This window comes from Artibeus jamaicensis, unplaced genomic scaffold, assembly GCF_021234435.1.
Source record: "Artibeus jamaicensis isolate MK-2021 breed Jamaican fruit bat unplaced genomic scaffold, CSHL_Jam_final scaffold_1964, whole genome shotgun sequence".
NCBI lineage: Eukaryota > Metazoa > Chordata > Mammalia > Chiroptera > Phyllostomidae > Artibeus > Artibeus jamaicensis.
The window spans coordinates 22142788-22170214 of NW_026522030.1; the positions used below are offsets into that span (position 1 = coordinate 22142788).

The window sequence follows — 27427 nt, forward strand, 5'->3', positions numbered from 1 at the left end:
ATCTCTTGTGCCTCCAGCCCTTTGCCTATGCTGATCTCTCTGCCAGAAGTGACCTCCCCTTCCTTCTTCTCCGTAATAACCCCTTCAAGGCTCATTTTGGCATATTTCTTCACCTAGCAGCACTAGTTGCTGGTGTGATTATTGGTCTCCTCACAATTGGCTGTGAGCTCCAAGGGCAGTGGCTGCATCCTAGTCAGTCGTCTCTGTATCTCTCACACATGGCCAAGAACTCTGCACTGAATAGGCACTTAGTGTTTGCTGGCTAAGTGAGCAAAAAAATAAATCGGCAGATTACTTACAGGAGCCATGTCCCACTGCAAACAGATCATTGTATTTTGGATTCCTGTAAAAGAAATATGAACCCATTGGCCCAGGAAATGGATATGGCTCGCCCATGGACTTGAGACTTCCCATGAACACTGGTGCCTATCTACATTGCAGACATCTGTTGAGCTTAGAGACATGGGCTTATCCTACAATCCTCTAAGAATCCCCATCTCATTTTTTCTCATAATACTCCATGTCACCCTCAAGGTGGCTAAGTCCTGTAGAAGTGCCCTGCTTAGGGCTTGGCAACAGCAGGCACTCAGGGTCTCTAGGTTTGCTACACTCAATGCCTATACTCACCAGCAGAGGGCGGTGACAGCCAGGCGCTTGGCTTTGTCGTTTTGGAACTTCCAGAGAGGCAGCAGCGTACCCTCCTGGTCCCGGTATTCGTCAGCAGCATCCTCATAGTACTTAAAATCTTAAACACACACAGGCTGTCAGCCCTGGGACTGCCACTTTATGGCTAATCCATGTCTGCCACCTTCTGTCTGTACCTCCTGGCCAAAACAATTAACCTTTCTGTATTTCATCTCAAACGACTCTTGTGAGGATGAACAGAGTTAATGTATGTAAAATAGTGAGAAAAATACCAGGCACATAAGCAGCTCTCTCTACATGTTATTATTACTGTTGTCATTGTTGTTGAAAGTAAATTACAATAAAGTGGCCATGTCTACACAGATAAATCTCAGGTCTGCTCATTTTAATAGCCATTGCCCAGCCCCACTATAGTGAAACTGCCTGGATCCCTCATGGGTTCTCTGAACTCAAGCTCATCTCCTGCTCTAAATTATCCTCCCTCCCATTTCCTCTGACTTAAGTGGAAGCCCCATCCATCCTGCTACTAGTCTAAGCCAGAAACCTGGGTAACCCTTGACTCATCTCTCTCCATCATCTCATATTTTGCTTCCAATTATCTTTTCAACCCATTCACATCTCTCCAAACTCTTAGCCACTGCCCAGGTTCAGGGCCCAACAGCCATCACCTGGATCATCACACTATTTTCCTAACTGGTCTCCTTACCTCCCGTAACTCCTCCTCCAGCCCATGTCCCACAGAGCTACCAGAGTGAGAACAAATGAATCACCTCACCATATACCTCCCTGACCCCACTGAGAACCCCTCCATGGCTCCCCTGCACAGGGTCTCCCTTGTCAAACCAAGGCTCCAGGCCACTACTTCCCTGTCATTTTGGCCAGCTGTTCACACGCCCTCTAAAATGTCCTACTCCTCCGTCTTCCTGGCATATTTCTACTCGTTCCAGATCCACATCAAATTGCTCCTCCTCCAAGAGGACTTCACATTCTTGAGGAGAGTTCATTTCTTCCTCCGTTCCAGCCCTGCGCCTCTCCTGTACTGAAACGTCTGCCACACTGTGTTGCCTCTATCTATTCTTTGCTCGTCTCCCCCACCAGACAGCTTCCAGAGAGCAGGAAGCACATGCTATCATCTCTGGACCCACAGTGTCTAGCACAGGGTCAGCCACAGAGCAAACAACCAATGTCTACTCAAAGAATGCAATGAAATCAATCGGCAGAAGTGAGTGACTCTCAATCTTCTTCCCAACCAAGGGTGATCTATGAGAAAATTAATCCTTTCATCCCACATGGTGAAGGACATGTCCAGGCATGGCCCCAACCTCTCTTACGATGTCCACACCTGGAGACTGTGGGGCCACATTCAAACCTCGAAAATTGTCTTAAAAGAAAAAAAATTAGAGTGGTCAGAGGCATGAGCCTTGATCCCATCAGAGGTCCCCGAGCTCAGCTGTCTTTGAAAGTGCCACGTTTCAGAGAGACTAATCGGTAACACTTCTCTGTTTTCACTTCTCCTTTGTGATTACACTTTCCCAGAGGGAAGAGAGTATGCAATTTAAAAAAAATGAAAGTTCAATGAATTTTTATGTGACTGTGTTCTTATAAATGAAAAGGGTTCACCAAGGCCAATTTCTCCATGGATATTAATCATGTTTGCCACCCTTTGGGGGGCTGGTTGCAGAGGCTGGGTTTCAGGAAGCCAAGCTGTGTGAGTGACAAATTCATTCAGAGCTGCTGTGTACTTTTGACAGCTTTGAGAAGCACTCAAGGTCGTTTTCCAGCCTGAATGATAACAAGGGGGCTTGTTTAGGCTTCTGGTCTTGGCAGCCCCAGTCTCTATGTTCCATGGGTGAGCAATGAACATCAAGTCACCAAGAAGAGCCCTAGGCTGTCAGCAGAGGAGACCAGCCAGCAGTGAGGAGCTGCCAACTCTGGGGACGCAGCTGCTCCAAATAAATGCACAACCTCTTAGGGAAATACAAGCCACTTGGGAATGTACTGTTCATGCCCTGGGAAGGATTTCGTTTTCTTGGCTCTGTCAAAGAATTTCCCAGGCCCCCAGGATTGAAGTGTTTCTGAATCAGTCTTTTTCTTCACCTCATCACTAATTAATCACCAGCATAGACCTATTGAATGTTTATTTGAAATGCCTCTTCCAGCTCAGTGGCTCTGCAACCTCGTGCTCAAGTGCTCAGGCTATGGATCCAAGGGGCCTATGTTTGAGTCCTGATTGCACCACTCACACCTCACAGTAGCTGTGGTTTTGAACAAGTAGCAATAATACAGCCTGAATTTCTCACCTATGAAATGGAAAAAATAATAGTGTTTACCTGAGACTGTGGCTGTCAGGATTAAATAAAATGACATATGTAAACAGCATGGCATAATGCCTGGTACATAGGCCATTCCCAGGGAATGCTGGAACTGGTTTCTCATTATAATGACTGCTCCTTTTCTCTGTGCCCTTGACACAGTCTGGGCAAGGTGTGGTGAGGCCCACTCCACCGTGCACCAGAAACTCACTTTCACCCCCGTTTCTGCATCCTGCCCAGTCACATTCTCTTCCATTCCTGCTCTCACTGGGCTGTGTTCCAGCCCGGATAGTGCCTTTGATCTGTCTTCAGAGAAAGCTCAGATCTCCTGTGTGACATTCAAGTCCCTCCTTTAACTGGCTTCAACCACCTCTCCAGACTGAACTCTTATCACATTCCAACAAAGCCCCTGTTTGGGTCACTGAGTCTGCTGCCACTTGTCCCCACAGTCCACTGGAGTTCATTTTCACCACTAGATCACTGCTCATGCTGTCCCCTGCCCAGAACACCCATTCTCCTGCTAATCTCCTACTCAAACTCTGCTTATCCCTTGGCATCAAGCTCAACCCTCCCTGAAGCCTTCCTTGACTGCTGCTACTCATCCCGCATTTCCCTTCCTCCATTCTCTAGCATCTCCAGAGAAGTTTCTGTCTGCATCCTAGCATTTATATGGTCCCCAAGCAGGACAGAGTAGAGAACAGAGCACAGAATTAGGAAGCTCAAGACCTAGTTTTGGATACTCTCTGCCATTCACTAATTAGGTGGCCTTGGCCTGAGCTTCCTCATGAATGAAGTAGGGTTAATAATCTCAGCTCTGCCTGCCTCCCAGGATTCTTGGAAGATGACATTAGTTCACTAATGTGCAGGTGTTTTTTCTTTTCTTTTCTTTTTTTTTTTTTTTGCGGCACCATTGTCAGATCTCATTACTACACACATTTCTTCTTATGCCATTGCTAATGGTTGACCTGTATAAGACTTGTCTCCATAGTGATATCCAGAGGAAGGAGGCATTTTTTTGTTCTCCCCTTGCACCTATGGGACCTACATGGGACACTCAAATACTAATTTGTATAAGGGATTTTTAATGCAATAATAGTAGTTTAATGTAATAATAGTAGTTGCCAGAATTTCAAATCTTACCCTGAGCAACATCATCATATGTGTTCTGGTTGACCATCCTCTCCACAATTTTAGCAGCCTGTGTCACTTTGGTGATGTCATCACTCTGTGGAGGTGCAGAGGTGACAGTTTCTCTTATAAGCCATCACATGAAAGATCACGTCCCAAGCTACAGCCCAGCCTTGTAACTGGTTCAGCAACGCTTCTCTGATACCATCCACCCCAGGGAGTTCAGTAAAGGTACCTCTTCATGCCTCCAGGCCCAGCTTACTCCATCACACCCTACTGGGAATGCCTAGCTCACAAATACCACAAGGAGTCTACACTGCCATGCATAGCTCCTGGGCAGAGCCTGATTTCTGTTCTTTCATTCTGAGCTTATTCTGGAAAAGGCATGTCTTAGAGCACAAGATGGTATTAAAGACAGGAAGGGTACCAGAGCGGAAAGCAGACAAGGGCAGGTAGGAGGCTTCTTAGGTGGGAACCTGAGATTTCACCAGCACAGGCAATAACGAAGAATCCCATTAAGGGCCTCAGAGATTTAGTTAAAAGTTGAAGAAGACAGAGAGGGAGAGACCTGCTTATACATAGGGAGTAACAGGCAGACCTGACTCCCAATCCAGGGCCCTGCATACTGGCCAGACCAAAGAGAAAGTACGAAGTTTCATGTCAGAGAAAAATGACTCAGTTTGAACAAAAAAATCATCATTCTGAAAATTCCATAAGTCCACAAGATGAACCACTTAGCAGGTTATTAGAGGAGCAAAAATGTTAGGGGCTGGCAAGAAAAGCCCACAAATTTAGGGTGGGTGGCAGGAGTGAACCAGCTGAGTGGACAGCCATCCAAGGGGGCTCTAGAGAGTCAGGCTCATGTCTCTCAAGAATGAGATTTCCCAGGAGTGGCAATGTCAGAAAGTGGTTATTATAAGAATGGGTTCTGGAGCCACTCAGACCTGCATTCCCATCACATTCCATGGATTAGAAGCCAGGTGGCAACTCTGGGCAAGCTACTTACTTCTCTGAGTCTTAGAGTATTTGTAATACAGTGGGGATGAATAACACCACCGGCATCATAGGGCCATTGTAGGAATAAATGTAGTAACACACATGGTATTGTTAACTTGGTACCTGCTTGGTGATGGTGGTGGTGGTGTCAGAGGAAACACGCACACCAGTGTGGTGGGGGCTTATAAAGTCACATATGGGGAACTGCCCTTTGAGAGCCTTTTGTCAGGTCTCAAACTAACTCCAGGTTTATCTCAGAAAAGTGACCAAAGACATTTCTTGGAATCCTACAATCATAGTCCTTAAAGTTCACCTAGTTTCAGCTACTGCTGCCACTACCTGGCTCAAAGCAGTAATTCTTCCCCCTCAACAGCCTCCTGGCAAATGACCTCCCTATGTCAGGCAGCATCTTCTGTGGTCAGACAGCCTATCTACTGAAACCTGCCTCCCTGGGTCTTTTACCCATGGTCTTAACTCTGTCCTCTGGCCACAGAGAATTTTGTGTCTAGTAATAGCTCCTCTGATGTAGGGGACAAGGACTCATCCCCTGAGTAAGCACTTCTTCAAGTGAACCCTCTCAGCTCTATCAGCTGTAGTATGGCACCGCCTACCAATCAATACCAAGAAAATACTATGTTAGGGGCTGTGCATACATTATCTTGGGTTCTCATGATAATCTGGCAAAGTAGATACATTAGATGTCTTTACAAATGAGGAAACATGTTTTAGAAAAACCCAGCTAATAAGTGGCAAAGCCAGGATGTAAATTCAAGTCTGTGGACTCCAGGGCCCATACTCCCAGCCCCACACAGACAGCCACTTCCTCTCCAATCTGACCACCTTCCGGTAAGGGTTCTGTAACAGCGGTCTCAGCACAGAGCCCATAGCCAAACTCCTGATAATAGATCTTCAAGTGAATCCTGACCCAGGTCGACAGCCCCTGTGAAGCCCCTAACCTCTAAGGAAATGGTGCGGCAAAAGTCAAGGGTCTGGACAAGGCCACATGCAGTGCAGGGACTTCATCTTTCACTCCAGGGTTCCAATATCCAGTATGGTCATGACCACCAAAAGCTTGGTCTATGGCTGAATGAAACCGAATTGAGAGAGGGGAGCTCTGGCCAAGATGGAGGCATAGGTAGAAACCCTTCGCTCTCTTGCATAACTAAAAGGAGGATAACAAACAATCTAAAATCAATAAACAACCAAAAATGCCAGGAAATCAAACTTCATGGAACTCCAACAACCATGGAATTAAAGAAACAGTCAAACAGAATGAGGAGAACATAGGGCAGTGGATGGAGAGAACCAGAGGAGAGGCGGCAGACATTGTGGGCAAGGTTGGCAGCAGAGAGTCTGTGGGCTGCGTGGGTGGGGCTGACTTAGGGGAAACTGAGACTCAGAGCTGGCTGCAGACTATGGTGGTTGCCACAGTGGGAGAAACTCCCAGTCTCACAGGAGAGTTCCTTGGAAAGTGGGCTAGAGAAGAGCAGGGGAGCTGCATTGTTCCTTCTCTGGCCCCTCCCCCACAAGCAGCACTGCTGCACAGTAAGGAGGGTTGCCCTGCCCTGGTGAATACCTAAGGCCCCGCCCCCTTACCACTTAACAGGTGTTCTGAAATAGGGTCAAAGAAATAGGGCCAAAATGAAAGAACAGAGCAAAACTTCAGAAAGAGAGCTAAGCAATCAGGAGATAGCTAACCTATCTGATGGAGAATTTAAAGCCTTGGTAATCAAAATGCTCACAGAATTGATTGAGCTTGGTCAATAAATGAAAGAACAAATGAAAGATATCCTAAATGAAAGAAAAGCAAAATATTCAGGGAACCAACAGTGACAGGAAGGAAACCAGGACTCAAATCAATGATTTGGAACAAAAGGAAGAAATAAACATCCAACCAGAACAAAATGAAGAAACAAGAATTCAAAAAAATGAAGAGAGACTTTTGAAACTCTGGGACAATTTGAAACATTCCAATATTTGAATCATAGGGGTGCCAGAAGAAGAACAACAGCAAGAAATTGAAAACTTATTTGAACAAATAATGAAAGGAAAACTTCCCCAATCTGGTGAAGAAAATAGACTTCCAGGAAGCCCAGAGGGTCCCAAAGAAGTTAGACCCAAAGAGGAACACACCAAGACATATCATCATTATGTTACCCAAGATTAAAGACAAAAAGATCTTAAAAGCAGCAAGAGGAAAAGAAAGAGTTACCTACAAAAGAGTGTCCATAAGGCTATCAGTGATTTCTTAAAAGAAACCTTGCAGGCGAGAAGGGGCTGGAAAGAAGTATGATCAAATACTTCTTGAGGTCATGAGAGGCAAGGACCTACATCCGAGATTACTCTATCCAGCAAAGCTATCATTTAAAATGGAAGGGCAGATAAAATGCTTCCTAGATAAGGTCAAGTTCAAGGGGTTCATCATCACCAAGGCCTTATTACATGAAGTGTTAAAGGGACTTATCTAAGAAAAAGAAGATAAAAAATACAAACAGTAAAATGACAACAAACTCACAACTATCAACAAATGAACCTAAAAAAAGAAAAACAACGAAAACAAAAGCTAAGCAAACAATTAGAACAGGAACATAATCAGAGAAATGGACATCATATGGAGGGTTTTCAGTGGGGAAGAGGAAATGAGGAATAGGGGAAAAAGGTACAGGGGAGAAGAGGCATAATTAGTAGGCATTAAATAGACAGGGAGAGGTCAAAAATGGAATAGGAAATAAAGAACTCAAAGAACTTATATTACAACCCCTGGGCATGAACTAAGCAGGGGATGCTAGAGGGTTGGGTGGTGCAGGGTGGAGGGAAGATAAAGGGGGGGATAGGGAAAACTGTAATAGCATAAACAATAAAATATAGTTTAAAAAAAAGAACTTGAACCCAGGCAGAAAAAAAAGAAACGGAATTGGGGTAGTATCTATTACACTAAAGCAAGGAATCCTTAAACTGGTCCTAAAATGTGATTTTATCAGGGACGTAATAAAATCACATTTGAGTGGAAGCAGGCATACCTCAGCAAAGGAAGCAAAACTTCTTTAGCCCACTTGGCTTCTATTCTAGGGTGGAGCAGAACCACTTTCCTGAAAGCTTTTTGGGAGCTCTCCAAGGTGCTGAACCCAGACCCTGGCTTCCTATGGACCTCTTTCTTCCCACACTATTGCAGGTAAAACTCATCCTGATTTCCATATTGAGATTCTGACTCCTGACCCATTCTCTATACTGAAGGGACAAATGTGGCCCTTCAACATCTCCCTGTGGTGAACCTCCCTGCTGTGACATCTCACTGTCATGATTGATTCTATGATTATGGCCAAACCTATGTGGCTACATCAACATTGAGCCCCCTAACCTTGACCTCTATAACAACTCCTAGGTGGTTCCTCATAGTAAATCCATCACAGAGTGGCCACACTCATTGGCCTGGATTTGCTGCCACCTGTGATCAGCTCTGACTTGGCTTTTGGCCCTCAAGACTCACCTAAAAAATTGAGTTCAAGTAAACCCAAGGACTAAAGAACAAATCACTCTCCCAAACCGCATGAGCCCCTGTCTATGGAGGGGGTGCCCTATTCTCACATCCCACCCCAGCCTGAGAAGACTCCCCAGATCTTTCAGGGTGTACATCAGGCTTTCAATATCATTCCTGTCTTCTCTTGCCTACTAACCCAGCAATACTCAATCTCCACTAGCCTCCAGACTTATATAAAATTTGGGGGAGGTGTGGAATTCCAGAGGCAGTTGTAGCTCTTCTCACATTTTCCCACAAGGAAAGAACTATTCATACTTCAACTTGAGCCCCCAACCCTTTGCGTGTCTGTGAAGCCCAGATAGCCAGGCTTATGTCTACCCAGGGACCAAAGTCTAATTCAGTCATCCTCTGTGACAGAGCCATGGTAACCCTCACCAAACCTGGGACTCCATAGATGTCATCTTCCTCATGGCCATCTTTCCCATTTTTTTAGTCACTGGTGTCTTTGTCTTCTCCTTCTCTTTGGTCTTTTCCTGCTTCTCAAGTTCCTCTACATAGGCATCATAGATCTCCCACTAGACAAGGGTGAAATCAGAAGGATCAATACAGGGCAAAATCTTCAGCCAGCCAGCTTCCCTTCAGCCTTTAGGTCTTAAAGAGTTGATCATGCCAACCCCTGTCACAGGCCGTCACATCATCTTGTACTTGGTCTACTGTAATTACATATTCAATATCTATCTTCCCTGCTAGCCATGGGATGAAAGACCTTTCAGGGCACCTCTGGGCTGGTCTTTCCACTCTGCAGCCCAGGGGCTTGGTTGTCAGCTGGAGATCAGTATTATTTCAGCCTACAATTTCCACCAGGCAAAACAAATGGGCAAACATGAGCCCAGCTCACTTTTTTCTTGGTGACTTACACAACTCTGAACCAGGAAATTAAAAAAAAAAAATACTTCCCCCATGGAGACAGGATAAAATTATTGGCTCAAGCTGGCTGTTTACAGCACTGAGCACACATTCTCAGTATAAAAAGATAAACAAAAAGTTAGGAAAACTCTACTAACTAGATCTAACAGCAAGAGAAGCCCAAGATAGCAGCATAGGAAGCAGCAAGGATCTGAGACTGGACAAAAGCCCCAGATCACACTATGTGCTCTCCAGAGCTGGGCAGTCACTGCCACCTGGAGGCCAGATAGGCAGACCTTACATTTAATAATGCACCTACGGACCAGTACTCCACATCCAGAGCCCTCCAATAACCCTGTTGGGCTACTTGTTGTCCTCATTTGACAGAAAAAAGAAACAGTCATTCAGGGTAACATGGATTGGCCAGGATCTTACAGTATGAGCAGCAGAGCTGGGGCCTGAATTCACATATTCTACTCAAATCAGCATGCCTATCCAGTAGGACTTGGGAAAGAAGGAAGGTCAGCAGGAACACTGAGTTTGTTGAAAGAGCAGCGTTAGAGTGTTAATACTTCAGAGTCAGCCACAGAATGCCACCATTGTCCCCCCACTCCCCTGCCAGAAGTCACACCTCTCTCTTCCTTGATCAGCCTTGCTCTGAAGGCAGGGCATGTGGCTGATCCAGAGCTCACTGGGTGAGGACTTACTGCCTGATTCAGAGCTCACTGGGTGGAACCTAGTGTCTCACATGCCTGCTGTTCAGAGCCTGAACAAGGAGTAGGGAGGTGGATGGATAAGGAGGGCAGACTGTCAGAGGCCTCTTTGACCACACCAGTCTCCCCTGTTGCCAAGTCAGACAAGGAGGAATGGGGTAGGGGTAGCTGATGGTTTTTAGACTGGCTCACCTGATTGGCTGTGGCTGAAAAGTTTGTCCTGGGCGGAGGCTCCATCTGGCATTCTCGGTCCTAGAGAAAAATGACAACAGGCAACCTACAGAAAGCCCTTAGCTCTGTCTCACTGAACCCAATAATAATGTTGCTGAAGCATTTCCGTTGGAGCTGAGGGGTGGGGGGTGGAACATAGAACTGGGGAAGTAAAGAGGACCAGGGCCAGAGCCAGGGCAGTAAAATGACCAAATGATGCAGTGAAAGCCTACGTTTTCCAGAAAAAGCTTCTTCAGAAAAAGCCTAAGCTAGAGAGCAGGGGTTGTGAAGCCTGATTGTGCCAATTTCAACCAAGAAAAAATCCATGGTGGGGCTGGACAAATCTGCTGGAAATCAATCAGTCTCTAGACTGATTGGCCAGCCTCTAGACACAGGACCCAGAGGTCAGCCTCTGACAGGCCATTGGGCTAATTAATATCCCTCACCGTGAGAAGTCTTCTCTCTCATACTGGGGTTTCTGACTTCAGGAAAAGTTACTCCCTTCCCAGTGTGTATCACTCAGATTACCAAACGTTAACATAGGGACTGCAGAAGGCGATAAAGAGCTGTCAAAAACCCACCCTGTAGACCTCTGCCATCCACTCACAGATTCGTTTCTGTAGAATATGGCCTTAGACATGTGAGTCTCTCACCTGAAATTCTGAGAGGGTCTTTCTGCCCCGTACTCATGGTCCTTCATACTTAAGTGAAGCCAGGGAACTATTCTAGCCTTTTCCAGCTAGTCTATCACAGAGACTATCACCTTTGGTCAAACTAGCTCCTAGCCCCACCTCCCCAGCATATTCTGGCCTCCCTTCTCTTCCCTAGATCCTGACCTCCTCTTCAACACCAACTCAAGTTTCATTGTCTCGGTGGAGGGCTTGGTTCTCCTTGTTACTCGCTCTGAGCTCCTGCCTGGATGGCGCACAGGGACCTGAATACATGCTCCCAGCTCTCCATGGAGAGAGTAACCATGGCATCTACCCTGTCGCCCAGCCAGGCTCAGGGCTGCTGGGGCTGGGGTCGGGCCTGCTTCTTCCCTCCCACACACAGTGCAGAGTCGGGAGACAAAAGGGCCGGGGCAGGGGCTGCTCTACCCGGAGAGGGTTGTTGAAGGTCTGTGAGGCTCTCTCACTGAAGTTGAACTGGTTGGTGAGCATTCGCTCCTTGGGCTGCTTAGGAGTCATCAGTTCTTCTTCAGTCACTTTTTCAGCTGCCTGGTGAGAAGAAAAAGACCCACAGGACCAGGACTCAGCCATGAGGAAAATGTAGTAGAGAACTGGGAATGTAGGGAAAAGACATGTCTTGGAATAAGATGGCCGTGGGAGAAAGCCACGATGCCAGAGACACTGCTACCCAAAGCCTCTAACTTCTCACTTTGAGCCCCATCCACAGTGAGTCAGCCCCAAAGCCCCCTTCCCCCCACTCTCAGCCTGCCATCTACAGCTGGAAAGAGGGGGCAGGCAGGCTGGAGAGCAGTACTACACTGTACCGCTGCTGTAGGTATATTCATTTGACTTCCAGCTTCAGCTTCTGTTTCTGCTTCCTTGGGCTCTTCTTCTTCTTCAAGGATTTCTGTTTCTGAAAACACCACCTTGGCAGACTCCTGTGAACCTTGGTAGGACATTGCTGATGAGCTCAAAGTCCAGGCTCACTTCCCCATGCCCTGGCAGGGCAGGGCTTTTGGGTTCCTGACTTTTAGGCACACCCCCACCCCAGGGTTCTTCTTGGCCTGAGCCTCATGGGCTAGCTCCCAGATCTATCCGTGACAGCCAGCTGTTGGATTTTACCTAAGTAGATACTCTGCAACTCCCTAGAGCAACCAGAGAAAGGGGACCAGAGTGCAGCCTCAAGCTGGCCCACAGGCCTACCTGCCGCTAACTCATCACGGTAGTGCTGCCGCCGACCTTCATCCGAGTCTTTGGGGATCAGGTTCCCAACCTGGCTGTAGTGAACTGCCAATTGGTTCACAAAGCCAATAAGCTTATATGTGCCTTCCTAAGAAGAGAAAGGGCTGAGTCAGACCAGGGTTCCTCAAAAGGGCTGGAGTCAAAATGTAGCCTGTCTTAACTCTCTAGGACCTAAGACAGCCTATCTGTTAACAGAAACATAACTCACCAAATCCTCTGTTAGCCTGAAATTTTCACTGCATGCCAGTTTAAAAAAGAGGGGGGAAATGGAATAAAGCTTTATTAAAGTTCTCATTAAAGACATATTTTTAAATATCTTCTGCTTCCAACTTTGAGTTACCTATCACTGGCTCCTACATTTATGCCAAGGGATCCTGGCTCACCTCTTTCACCTCAGGTCACACACAGTCACCACAACAGGGCAGGTCTTATACTTAGTGGATGTCAGGGCTGGATAGATCCTTAGAGACACCAAATGCCCAATCCCCCTGTTCCATACAGGAGGACCACAGAAATCTAGAAAAGGTTGGCGTTTGGCACTTATTTAGGTCACATAGCAAATGAAAAGCAGGGATGACTTACTTTAAAGCTGTACCTGACGATGTTCTGGGGTGCATGTGGGTTGTTGGCTGTCAGAATTCGGGTGAACTCCTCTTTTAGCTCCTAAGGAAAAGAAATACTAAGAGGGTTATACATGGAGTTCCTCCATCCCACTCTGAGGCTTGGGAGGACCCCCCCACCCAGAGTGTCAGCAGACATCTGACACCCAGGTTCTTGCAAGCCGTATCAGTACTACGGAAGAACACATTCTGAGGCTGGAGGAGGTAGAAGGAGCAAGAATAAGATGCTGCTAACTCACCGCATCAGTCAGCTCCAGCTGGTCAGGGGGTCTGACCGTGGCTTTGGACTGGGCCCATTCATCTGCCCCTTCTCCCACTTCAGTCCCTGAATCTTCATCCTGGACAAAAACTTCATGTGAGAATCAGGAGTGCCTGATCTGCTTGGATAAGTAAGAATGCTGCAGGAAGCCCCTTCATTCAGAAAACTCAGAAGCCAAGCTCTGTCATGATACACAGAATACAAAATATACAAGAGAGCACTCAGGAAAGAGTCCAAAGGAACTGCTCAGGCCAGAGTTCTCATTGCCTGAAAGATCATGGCCATCTCAGACCTGGGGGTCAGGCCTTAGCCCTGGGGTCTGGCTTTAACATTGTGGTGGGCCTTGGGCCCAAGTAGTGGACAAGAAGAACTGGTGCTCCTCCCTAGTGCTTCCCACACAGCCCAGAAGCTGATGGCCAGGATCAGCTGTCAAAGACAGGGCTTTATGCAATATGAAAGGATACCCAGCTATTCTTTACGCTGCTTCAGCTTGAATTCATATTTTACCTTCCAATTTGCCACCCTGACTTAACTCTCACAGCAGTACTTTCAGTGCTTGGTAACTTTAAGCCCCACAGTCCCATCAGATCCTTGGAGCAAAAAAATCACGAAAAGTTTTTCCTTTGCCTGATAGTTAAACACCTTGCCAGCGTGGCCCATGGCACAGAAAAAAATACTCACCATCACAAGCAATTAAAGATGTACAAAATAAAACAATGCAGTTTTTCACTTTAAAATTAGTAAAAACTAAAACAACAACAATAAATGAAAATAAAACCAAACGAACAAAACTAATATCCAGTGTTGGTGAGGTTGTGAGAAAATAAGCACTCAAAAATCAGTACTACTTTTCTGAAGAGCAATTTGGAAATATTTGTCAAAGCCTAATAAGCATTTATCCTCTTTGACTCAGATATCTATGTGTGGACATTTATATTAAAGAAATAACCACAGATATGCCTAAGGATTTTTTTTAAACAAGCAATTCTTTTTTTTTATTATTTATTTATCTTTAGAAGGGAAGGGGGGAAGGAGGGAGGGAGAGAAACATCAATGTATGGTTGCCTTTTGTGTGTCCCCTGCTGGGAACTGGCCTGCAGGGAACCGGCCTGCAACCCAGGCATGTGCCCTGACTGGGAATTGAACCGCGATCGTGTGGTTCACAGGCCCACGCTCAATCCACCGAGCTACACCAGCCAGGGCTGCCTAAGGATTTAAATGCATGAAAGTTTGTTAGAGGATTGAGTGTGAAAAATAGTGAAAGAGAGGAAATATCTAAATGTCTAACAATAGGGCATGGTTGAACTGATTATGGGATGGCCTTAAACATATGGTAAAATACCATGCACTAATTATTAATGAGGCTATAGAAGTATTTATTGGTAATAAAAGGAACTCTAAATATATCATACAAAAGGGAGATTATAAAATAACATACAGTTTGAAATTCCATTAAAAATAAATACATGTAATTTTTATAGTATGCATAAAAGCATCAGGGATGATATAATATCCCATATTAACTAAGAGGTTTCTAGGGGTAGTAGGTTTAAGGGTGATTTTAATATTCTTTTTGCTCACTTAAATTTTCCAAAAAATAGATAGCTAATAATTTTAAAAGAAGAAGTGTTATTAGCTTCTAGCTGAGAGATGGTGGTAGTTCCAGCACTTACTCTCTTCCTGGCTCCTCTGCCCGCAGGGACGCTCTGAAAGAACAGAAACGAAGGTAAGTCATAAGCAAATCTCCATGAGGATATCAGAGACTGTACCACAGGGAGGCTTCTGCTCAGGGACCTTGCCTCTCATAAATGCCCCAAATGGGCACTGAACCCACAACCAAGGCATGTGCCTGACTGGGGAGCAAACCTGTGACCCTTTGGTTTATAGGATAATGCCCCCACCGAGCCATACCAACTGGGACAACATGTGCTTCTTACCCCAGCCAGGGAGGTCCTGTGTCTGAGGCAACCCCCAGGCTACCATCAGTGGGACTGACCCATGGAGAACAACCAGGCAGCGTAGCACTGGGCACGTCTTATCTGCAACTAGTTCAACAAACATTTTTTAAACAGCTTATTTTAAATGCTCAGCTCTGTATGGGGCATTAATGGAATTTTAAAGGGCAGATTACATTCCTAAACACTTGTTTAAATGAATGTAAGTTCTTTACAAGCAGGAACTTTGTTTCGTACACTCTGTCTCATAATATAGTAGGTGTTCAAAAACACTTGTTGGAAAAACGAATGAATGCCATCAAACTCATTAGTAGTCATGACCCTGGGAAAAATGGTTTTCCTCTTTGAGACTCAGTTTCCTTGTCAGTAAAATGCATGGGACTGGATATGATGAATTTCTAGTCCTAACATGCTCCATTTTATGTTCTTAAGAGCAGCATGCTCGAATTGACCTGATAAACATTTATCGAGCATCTATTATTTATGTGTCAGGTGCTAACCTGAGCGGTGGTACAAAGACAGAGAGAGATGATGTCCCTATCCTAGTTTGTTCAGGGTCCATAGAGGACAGAAGAGTATGATCATTTACTCACTTGCTCACTCCCTCACTCCTTCAGCATATGTGCCTTTGAAAGCCTGCTGTGGGTTAGCAATAGAGACATGTATGCACAGGGTGTGGCAGGAAAGCATGGAGGCACCTACCCAACCTGAGGTGCACAAGAAAGGCTCCCAGAGGTGGCAATTTCTTATCTGGCTATCAAAAGACAAGTAGGGTTGTCTAGGTGGAGAAATGTTTTTCCGAAGGGCTTTTCAGAACACAGCATGTGGGAAGTCTAGATGAGAACAGTGACAGGGACAGTCACATTTTCACCAAACAAAAGAAAACCCTGCAGTAGCTATACAGAACAATAGATGTTCCAGATGATCAAACAAGAGGAAGATCAATGAAGGCTGGAAAGATGAGGGAGACGCTCTTGGAAAAAGCCAGCCTGGAGCACTGGGGGAGGGGCAAGGCAGCAGAGAAGCCAAAGGGCACATGTTGGTGTCAGCATGGCACATGGGAAAGAGACCTCTGCTCCCAGTTCTTGCTGACTATGACCTGTGTGATCTTTGGGAAGTCTCTGGGCCCCAGTCTCCCAAATGCAAAGCAAGGGAGTTCGACTAGATGGGCTCTCACAGCCCTTACATGATAGGGTCTATGGGAGAGGTTTTGGCAGTGGGTGGGGCGGCGTGGGGGGAGGAGAAAAGGGACTCCAGGGGGAGAGTAAAGTGTGTCTCTGCTTGAGCTGGGATTGTTGCTGGCAGGGCAGGCAGCAGGATTCAAATTTCTGCCGGGTTACCAAGGTTTCCAGTGATGAGAACCCTTCTCTGAGGCTAAGCCACATGAGCCAGAAAGCTGCTTTCCTTTAAAGGGCCTCTGATCCCTAAGGTAACGAGATGGAAGCGCCACAATGCCCAACAGCTTTCTGGTCCACATCAGAGTATTGCAGGGCCAATCCCAACCCAAACTGCCAGCCTTAAATAGAAAATGAGATCCAGTTACCACTGCCCCCATAAATGTCTGTAAAACATTTATCTGGCAATAAAAGAACTGACAAGGCAATTTGAGTGTAATTGTTTTTGGCAGTTGGAAATATTTCAATTAACACACTATAAAAGCCACACTATAATAAATGCAAAACAGGCCAATGAAATCAGCTACAGCCCTGAATTCCCAACCATGGCAAAGGAGATTGAATGTCAGGCTGCCACTATGGGCCCTTGGTCTTCCAGAAGGAGAAGCCTGAGACACACAAGCCTGAATTCCTGAAAAGCTTTTGATGATTCCAGCCAGAATCCGTCAAACCACAGAAGAAGAAAGCCCAAACTCCCTGCCCTGGCCCTCGGAACTCTACCATCTGGCCACAGTCTCCATTCCAGCCTGCTCTCCCCCCTTCATGTGCTGGGACTTTGAGGTACAGCTCAGGGAGGCTAATGGCATTGCCTGAGTCTGGCTTGTGCTTTCCCACCTCTACACTTTTGTTTGTACTGTCCCTCCTTTGAAGGAACACCATCTTGCCCTTCCTCCAACCTGTTCCCACTGTCTACGCCTAACAAAACCCACCCAATTAGCCTCTGCTAGTCCTTCATCTAAGTCTGACACATTATCTAACCTTTCTCCTACCTCCCTCCCTCTATTCTTCCTTTTCTCACTTTGAGCAAAGCTCCGTACCACCTTCCATCACCACAAGAACTGGTCAAATAGACACTCTGTTGTCTCTAAGTTTTTACCTGAAAACAGGGGCAGTATTACAAAAAGAAACACAATACTGCAGTATACATAGGAGGCAACTTGGAGATTCCAGCAAGGGAGGTCCACCATTCTTATACTATTTAGTGAAGAAGATCCTCTTCTCTTGGAGAGGTTATTCTGTTTGACCAAGGAGTGTTGCAGGAAGAGGAATCTCCCCTATCTCCCCAACCACCATGACAGTCAAAGTAACCCAGGTATCAATGGGATAACATGTTCCAGCCAGAACTCCTTCACAGGAGAGCATATTTCTATTCTTATTATTACAGATTTTAGTGTGAGCACCCTAAGGGCAGCGACTGGTAATAACACAGCTGTCTAGTGGTCACTTCTCAGTTCTCTTATGGGACCTAACATTGCTGAAGGCTCACTTGCTCTTTCTGGAAACTTTTTTAAAGGATTTTATTTATTTACTTTTAGAAAGAGGGAAAGGGAGAGACAAAGGGAACGAAACATCAATGTGCGAGAGATACATCAATTGGTTGCCCCCAGCATGCTCCCAGCCGGGGACCGGGCGACAACTCAGGCACATGCCCTGAATGGGAATCAAACCACCGATCTTTTGTCTCACAGGCCTGCACTCAGTCCACTGAGCCACACCAACCAGGGCTGAAATTTCTTCTCCAATTTCATTTCCATATCACCAACCTCTTTGATAGTTCCTTTCAATATCCTTGACCCCTCCAGAAATATATGTGACCCCACAGTTTTCTTCTCCTCCTCCATAGTATTCTACATACTCCTCCCTTGGGGCGTGTGTAAAATATTCCCACCCATAGCTTCATCTTATACTTTATGATGAAGCTCAAATCTATTTCTATAGCTTAGACCCTCCAGAATCTCACATTTAAACTGATGACAGAGTATTCAAACTCAATATCTTAGAAAATGACCTCATTATGTTCTTTTTCCACATCAATCATTATATTTTTCCACCCCAAACTTCCTTTTTTCTCTAGTACTTCCTATCTCATTCAGTGCACCACCATCCATTCAGTCACCCAGGTTAGAAATTGAGAGCTACCAAAGGCACCTGCCTTTTCCTCACCCTCCCATTAGTCATATTTCAAAGCCTAACAAAGCCTTTGATATCTTTCCTAACTATCCTCTCCAGTTATATCCCCTCTTAATTCAGGTCCTTAGTATCTCTTGCTTAACTACATTTGATTTCCCTGGTTCCAATTTCTTTCTACTCCAATAATTATGTCTTATCATTTTCAGCTATTGAGTACTTATTCTGGACCAGTCACTTACTAGGTAATTTATCTTTTTTAATTATCTCATTTAATCTTCACAAACATTATGGAAAACAGTATGGAATTTTCTCAGAAAAATAAAAATCGACCTGCCTTTTGACCCAGCAATTCCACTGCTAGGATTATATCCTAAGAATCCTAAAACATCAATTTCAAAGAACCTATGCACCACAATGTTCATAGCAGCACAATTTACAATAGCCAAGAGTTGGAAGCAACTTAGGTGCCTGTCAGTAAATGAATGGATCAAAAAATTATGGTACATATACACAATGGAATTCTATGCAGCAGAGAGAAAGAAGGAGCTACTACCCTTTGCAACAACCTGGATGGAACTGGAAAGCATTATGCTGAGTGAAATAGGCCAGGCATTGAAAGACAAATACCATATGATCTCACCTTTAACAGGAAGCTAAACAACAAAACAAACAAGCAAACAGAATAAAAACAAAGACACTGAAATAGAGAACAAGTGGGCAGCGACCAGAGGGGAGAGGGAAGGGAATTTAAGGGGAAAAATGGGGAGGGATTTTGAGGAGCAAGTATGAGGGACACAGGGATGAGGACTGGGGGGTGGGGAATGGGAGGGAGGTGGGGAGAGGGGGCAGGGGGGGCTGGGATGGGAGAAATAGACAAGAAACTGTACTTGAAAAATAACTAAATAAAATTAAAAAAAAAATCTTCGCCAACACCCTATAGGTCAAGTGCTACCATTATTCACATTTTACAGATGAGGAAACTGAGGCATAGAGATATCAGGTAACTTGACCCAATAATAACCAGGATTTGACTCCAAACCTATTACTATCTGTAAGTGGTCTTTCTAAACCAAATCTGATCATGCCACTCTCCTGATTTAAAACCTCCAAAGGCTCCCCATCAGCCATGAGATGAATCCCAAGCTACCTAACACAACATCCACCTCATCTCTGACTCTTTTTCTCCCACAGTTGTTTGAAGGGTGCTATAAAAATAAAAATTCTGGTCAGTGTAACAGATAATTTTTATTGCCACCTATTGGGCATTCACCTGCACTTAGAGCTGTTTTGGTATATGACCCATAAAATAATATAAAAAATCCATTTGTCTCTGAGCATGTTTTAGGGATAAGGAGATAAAAAATTCTTAAGCTGTTCCTAATTGTGAAGATATGATTATACATACACATATATACATACATATACACACAATTTTTTTTAAGTATGAGATCAGACGTACCCATGAAGCCCAAATGTGGGCTTCAAAGTCAACCACACCTGGGTTGGAGATCCCACTCTGTTAGTTCTACGACTCTAGGTAAGTTACTTGTATTCTCTGAATCTCAGTATTCTTACCTTTAAAATAGGCATCATAACAACATCCTCTCAGATAACCATGGACTTGTTAGCAGGATTTAAATGAGTTAATGCACATAAAGTTCACAGAGTGGTGGCTGGCCAGAGTTTATGCCCAATACATGGTAATTGGCAGCATCCTGTTCCCTCTTATAGACCTGCTCTGCCCTCAGCCACACAGGCTCTATGTTGCCCTGTGCCTACTAGGAAGCACCTGCCATAGGGATGACGAGGCCTTTCAACAGATCACATCTCCCCCAAAGAGTTCAATGTTGAGACATGACTGTTCCTGGAAAGAGGGGCTCTTCGAAGCATGTAAACCCACAGCCACTACATCCTCCTGCCTGAGGCCCAGGGGACTTTGTTTACCATTTTAGTTGTCTTGGTCCTTATTTTAAAACTCACTAACAGGTTTCCATTAAGCTAAATTGAAACTAAATACCTCACCAGCTTGCAGTTTCCTGTTTCTAAAAGGGTAAAAGCTCTTAGTCCCAAAGGGGCAGTAATTTACCAACAAATCTTCCTCTAACTACACAGACTGCACTTGAAATCCCCAAGCCTAGTGTGATGTCTAAAACACACAGAAGGTACTCAATAAGTACAATTGAAATGGATCTCTAAATTTTGAAACACTTGATGAAGGGTAACAGACACCATCATACACTGTTTTGGAAGTACCAACTGCTGCAAACTTTTTATACCATTATTTCAATACCCACCAAACTCTTAAATGCAGATACCCCTCAATTCAGTAATTCTACCTTTTTGAATTTTTCCTATGGGAATATTTATACACATGCATAGATATATATACATAATTGCTTGCTGCATCATTATTTGTAATATTTTCTAATGTAAAGGCTCAAATAATTATTGGTCAAAGTCTAGTTAAATAAATTATGATACGGAATGGGATTATTATGCATCTTATTAAAAGAATGACATAAACTTGCATGTATTGTTATGAAAAGCTCTCCCAGGTGCATTATTAAATTTTTTTTAAAGTGACAGAAATAGATGACCCATCTGCTTACTTTAAAAATATGTGCGTATGCCTGTCAGAATGGTTATTATCAATACATCAACTAACAGCAAGTGTTGGTGAGGATGTGGAAAAAAGAGAACCCTTGTGCATTGTTGATGGGAATGCAGATTGGTATAGCCACTGTGAAAAGCAGTAAGGAGTTTCCTCAGTTAATTATAAATGAAAACTGCCTTATGACCCAGCAATTCCACTTCTGGGAATAGATCCAAAAGAATCCAAAACACTAATTTGAAAGAATATATGCACCCCTATGTCATGGCAGTGTTATTTACATAGCCAAACTATGGAAGCAACCCAAGTGCCTATCAACAGATGAGTGGATAAAAAAGTTATGGTACATGAATACAATGGAATAATACTTGGCCATTAAAAAGAACAGTCTTACCATTTGCAACAGCATGGGTGCACCTAGAGGGTATTATGTTAAGTGAAATAAGTCAGTCAGAGAAAGACAAATACCACATGATTTCAGTTATATGTAAAATCTAAAGAATAATATAAATGAACAAACAAAACAGAAATAGATTCATAGCGACAGAGAACAGACTGATGATTGCCAAAGGGGGGTGGAGGGTTGAGGGACTAGGTGAAAAAGATGAAGGTATTGAGAAGTACAGATTTGTAGTTACAAAACAGTCATGGGGATGTAAAGTACAGCATAGGAAATATAGTCAATAATATTGTAATAACTATGTATAGTGGCAGTTGGGTACTGGAAATATCAGGAGGAACACTTTGTCAAGTATATGATTGGCTAATCACTATGCTGTTCCTGTGAACCTAATACAAAATAATAATGAATGTAAACTGTAATTCAAATTTTTTAAATAAAAAAGGATATGTGTGTATGAACAACTTTGTATGGTATCACATGGATACCAGACTTACTGGGGTGATCTCTTTATAAGTTATATAAATGTCTAATTACTATGTTGTACACCTGAAACTAATATAATATTGTGTGTCAACTGTAATTGCAATTTTTAAAAATAAGTAAATTAAAAGAAAAAATATGGGTGTATGTGTATTTGCATATACACACAAAATTTCTGAGAGAATATAGAAAATCTGTTGACAATGATTTGGTCCAGAAAATGTGATTGGGGAACAATGAAATGTGGGGAAGGGGAACAATGCTGTTCACTTTATACTAATTCTCATGGTTTTAATATTTTTTAATGTGAATGTGCATTACTTTTTATTTTTAAAAGATTTTATTTATTTATTTTTAGAGAAGGGGAAGGAGGGAGAAAGAGAGGAAGAGAAACATCAATGTGTGGTTGCCTTTCATAGGCCCCCTACTGGAGACTCAGCCTGCAACCTAGGCATGTGCCCTAGACAGGGAATCAAACCAGTGACCCTTTGGTTTGCAGGCCAGCACTCAATCCACTGAACCATACCAGCCAGGGCATGCATTATTTTTATAATTTAAAATGCTGGCTGAGAATTTAAAAAATCAACAAAATACATTTAAAGAGGTTCTTTTTTCCTTATTAATGTAGTGTTAGCACAGTGCTCAGAATGCAGAAAAAGGGAGCAGGAGAGCAGGTTTGTGCCTTCCTGGAAGCACAGGACAGCAGAAGCCAACTGTATCTGGGACCTTTCCCAGATAAACTATAAAAGGCAAGGCATGGAAGGGTTTAAAAGCTGAAGCTCGAGTAAGCCTTGGCTGGATTCTTGACTCTGCCATGAGTTATATGTGAGACCTTGGGCAAGGTACTTATTCTCTAATCCTAATTCTCTCATCTATAAGGTAGAGAAAATATTAGTACACTCCTCAGTGTTGCTGTAAAGATAAAATACAATAGTGCATGAAGTACACCTAACTCAAGGCCTAGTATTCAGTAAGCCCTCAAATAACAGTGGCAGTGTATACTGTGTGGTTCTCATTATTTTATTATTCTATCATAGTCTGCTATGCATCGCATTGAGTCTTATTCTGAGGGTAGTTATTAAATAGTTGAAAAGTGTATTGTCCAAAATGGACTTTGGAACAAAGTCTATGGTAAGACACAAAGGACATCATGTGATGACAAAGAGAGCAATCCAACAAGAGGATATGCCCCTTGTAAATATTTATACGCCCAACACAGGAGCACCTAAATGTATAAAGCAAATCTTGATGAACATAAAGGGAGAGAACAACAGTAAGTAGTCATAGTAGGAGGTTTTGATGCCTCATTGACATCAATGGATAGATCTTCCAGACAGAAAACCAACAAGGCAAGAGTGTCCTTACATGACACTCTAGATCAGATGGATTTCATTGATATCTTCAAAGCATTTCAACCTGAAGCAGCAGAATATACATTCTTTTTAAGTGCACATGGAACATTTTCTAGGATAGACCACATGTTAGGCCACAAAACTAGTCTCAAGACATTTAAGAAGACTGAAATCATATCAAGCATATTCTCTGACCACAATGGTATCAAACTAGAAATTAATCACAAGGAAAAAAAAGAAAAACACACAAAGACATGGAAGCCAAATAACATCTTACTAAACAATGAATGAATGGACAATGAGATCAAAAAAGAAATCAAAAGATACTTTGAAACAAATGAAAATGAAAACACAACCCAAAATCTATGGGACACAGTGAAAGCAGTCCTAAGAGGGAAATTCATAGCATTGCAGGCCTACCTCAAGAAACGAGAAAAATGTCAAATAAACAATCTAACTGTACACTTAAAGGAACTAGTAAAAGAAAAATAAACAAAACCTAAAGTGAGTAAAAAAAGGGTAATAATAAAAATCAGAGCAGAAATAAACAAAATATGTCTAAAAAATACAAAAGATCAATGAAACCAAAACTTGTTCTTTGAAAAGATAAAGAAGATTGACAAACCTTTAACTGGACTCATCAAGAAAATAAAAAAGAGGACCCAAATAAATAAAAAATCAGAAATGAAAGAGAAGTAACAACTGACACCAAAGAAATACAAAAAAATTGTAAGAAAATATTGTGAACAATTATATGCCAGAGAACTGGATAATCTGGAGAAAATGGATAAATTCCTAGAAACACAGTGTTCCAAAACTGAATCAAAAAGACTCAGAAGATCTGAATAGACAAATTACAAATAATAAAACTGAAGTAGTAATAAAAAACTCCCAACAAACAAAAGTTCTGGACCAGATTACATCATATGTAAATTTTACTAAATATTCAAAGAAGAACACCTATCCTTTTCAAGCTATTCCAAAAAATTCAAGAAGAAGGAAGACTCCCAAGCTCATTTTACATGGCCAACATTACCCTAATTCTAAAACTGGATAAAGACACTACAAAGAAGGAAAATTATAGGCCAATATCCCTAATGAACACAGATGTTAAAATCCTCAACAAAACATTAGCAAACCAGATCCAGCAATACATTAAAAAAATCAGACACTATAATCAAGTGGGATTTATTCCAGGGATGAAAGTTTAGTAAAATATCAATAAATGTGATATATCACATAAACAAAATTAAGAGTAAAAATCACATGATCATATCAATAGATACAGAAAAAGCATCTGATAAAATTCAGCATCAATTTACAATAAAAACTCTCAGCAAAGAGGGAATAAAGGGAGCCTATCTCAGTGTAATAAAGGCCATATATGTGACAAACTTATAGCCAACATCATACTCAGTGGGCAAAACTAAAAGCTTTTCCCTTAAAATTGGGAATAAGACAGGTATGTCCACTTTCACCATTCTTATTCAATATAGCACTGGAAGTCCTAGCCACAGCAATCAGACAAGAAGAAGCAAAGGACATCCAGTAGGAGGATGACAATAAAAATGCTTTCCATTTATATAGCATCTTTCAGTTTACTAAATACTAACAAGTATATCATGTTATTTGACTCTAATACTAATCTTTTGTATATGAATGTTGAATTTGTCAAGTTTATTTCTGAATCTATTGAAATTTCATCAAATTTTCTCCTTTTTTTCCTGTTAATGTGAAAAAGTACCTTGACTGCTTTTTTTAACTTTGAGTTAACTTTGTGTTACTTGGATAAATCCCACTTAGTCTGATATATGATTTTTTATATATTGCTGCAACAGATTTGCTAATATTTCATTGGATTTTTTGCATCTATGTATATGAGGAATATTAGCCTGTAATTTTCTCTTCTAAAGAGCTTTGATTTTTATATAACGGCTTTTGAGTTTAGCATTGTCAAATGAGGTAGGCATTCTTTAGTTCTCCTCCATTATCTGTAAGACTTTTTGTAAGACTGATGTTTTTTATTTCTTACATATTTGAAAGAAGAAAACCATTTGGGACTGGAATTTCTTTGAGGGAAGGTTTTAAATTATGAATTCAATTTATTTAAATAGATATAGAGTCTTCATATTTCCCACTTACATTCTTTTTTAAATATATTTCATTATGCTATTACAGTTGTCCCAATTCCCCCCCCCTTGTCCTCTTCCACCCAGTACCCCACTTCTCTCCAGCAATTCCTCCCCTTAGTTCAAGTCCATGGGTTGTGCATATAAATTATTTGGCTTTTCCATTTCTTATACTATTCTTGACATCCCCCTATTTTGTACCTACCAATTATGCTTCTTAATCCCTGCACTTTTCCCCCCATTCTCCTCTTTCCCCCTTGCCACTGAAAACCCTCCAAATGATCTCCACATCTATGATTCTGTTCTTGTTCTGGTTGTTTGCTTAGTTTGCTGTTTTAGATTCAGTTTTTGATAGCTGTGAATTTGTTACCATTTTAATGTTCATAGTTTTGATGTTCTTCTTTTGCTTAAATAAGTCCCTTTAACATTCCACGTAATAATGGCTTGGTGATGATAAACTCCTTTAGTTTCACCTTGTCTGAGAAGCACTTTATCTACCCTTCCATTCTAAATGATAGCTTTGCTGGATAGAGTAAGCTAGGTTGTAGGTCCTTGCTTTTCATGACTTTGAATACTTCTTTGTATTCAAAGAAGTATTTGAATATACTTCCAGCCCCTTCTTACCTGCAAGATTTCTTTTGAGAAATCAGCTGATAGTCTTATGGGAACTTTTTTGTAAGTAATGTCTCCTTTTCTCTTGCTGCTTTTAAGATTCTCTCTTTATCTTTAACCTTTGGTATTTTAGTTACGATGTATCTTGGTGTGATCATTTTGGGGTCCAACATGTGTAAGACTCTTACAAAGGAGTACCCATAAAGCTATCAGCTGATTTCTCAAAAGAAACCTTACCGGCAAGAAGAGGCTGGAAACAATTATTTAAAGTCACAAAAGGCAAGGACCTACATCCAAGATTACTCTATCCAGCAAAGCTGTCATTTAGTTAGAATAGGAGGGCAGATAAAGTGCTTCCCAGATAAGGGCAAGTTAAAGGAGTTTATAATCACCAAGCCCTTATTATATGAAATATTAAAGGGACTTATCTAAGAAAAAGAAGATGATCAAAACTATGAACAGTAAAATGAAAACAAACTCACAACTATCAACAACTGAACCTAAAAAACAAAAACAAAAACAAAGTAATCAAACAACTACAACAGAAACAGAATCACAGAAATGTAGATCACATGGAGGGTTATTTGCAGGGAGAGGGCAGGGGGAGAATGGGGGAAAAGATACAGGGAATAAGAAGCATAAATGGTAGGTACAAAATACACAGGTGGTGGTTAAGATAAGTTTGGGAAATGCAGAAGCCAAAAAACTTATATGTACAATCCACGGACATGAGTTAAAGTGGGGAAATGCTGGTGGGAGTGGGGCTGCAGGGCAGAGGGAAATAAAGGGGAGAAAAAATGGGACAACCATAATAGCATAATCAATAAAATATATTAAAAGTAAAAAGACAAAGTTTACATTTCCATTAAGCACATTTGCAGCTCGTAACAATTTGTGATGTTGTATTTTCAATACCATTCAATTAAAAATGTTTTCTAATTTTTCTTGTGCTCTTTGACATGCATTATTTAAAAGCATGTTCTTTAATTTACAAATATTTGTGGATTTAAAGCATTGCTATTTACTTTTTTTAAAATATTTTCTTTATTTATTTTTAGAGAGAGGGGAAGGGAAGGAGAAAGAGTGGGAGAGAAACATCAATGTGTGGTTGCCTCTCATGCGTCCCCTGCCAGGAACTGGCCTGCAACCCAGGCATGTGCCCTGACTGGGAATCGAACTGCGATACTCTGGTTCGCAGGCCCGCGCTCGATCCACTGAGCTACGCCAGCCAGGGCGCATTGCTATTTACTTTTAATTTAATCCTATTTTAGTCAAACTATTCCTGCTATGCTGAGGTTCTTTCATGGAGGGATGTTTGAATTGAGTTAAAATCTGTCAGATTTTAATCTTTTCAAATGTACTGAGACTTATTTTATGTCCTAGTATGTGGCCTAGTTTTATGA

The 27427-nt window shown here is 42.5% G+C and overlaps 1 protein-coding gene across 1 annotated transcript in view; it reads right to left on the reverse strand.

Annotated features, from left to right (window-relative positions):
* DNAI1 (dynein axonemal intermediate chain 1) overlaps positions 1 to 27427 on the reverse strand; it is a 59329-nt gene that overhangs the window by 21248 nt on the left and 10654 nt on the right. Inside the window, exons 2-12 of the mRNA XM_037151652.2 lie at positions 14851 to 14883; positions 13158 to 13256; positions 12881 to 12961; positions 12260 to 12386; positions 11881 to 12002; positions 11486 to 11605; positions 10371 to 10430; positions 9000 to 9134; positions 4098 to 4182; positions 628 to 745; positions 300 to 343 (exon numbers count right to left, since the gene is read on the reverse strand). Coding sequence (XP_037007547.2) covers positions 300 to 343; positions 628 to 745; positions 4098 to 4182; positions 9000 to 9134; positions 10371 to 10430; positions 11486 to 11605; positions 11881 to 12002; positions 12260 to 12386; positions 12881 to 12961; positions 13158 to 13256; positions 14851 to 14883 — 1024 coding nt within the window. The remainder of the gene's footprint in view (positions 1 to 299; positions 344 to 627; positions 746 to 4097; positions 4183 to 8999; positions 9135 to 10370; positions 10431 to 11485; positions 11606 to 11880; positions 12003 to 12259; positions 12387 to 12880; positions 12962 to 13157; positions 13257 to 14850; positions 14884 to 27427) is intronic.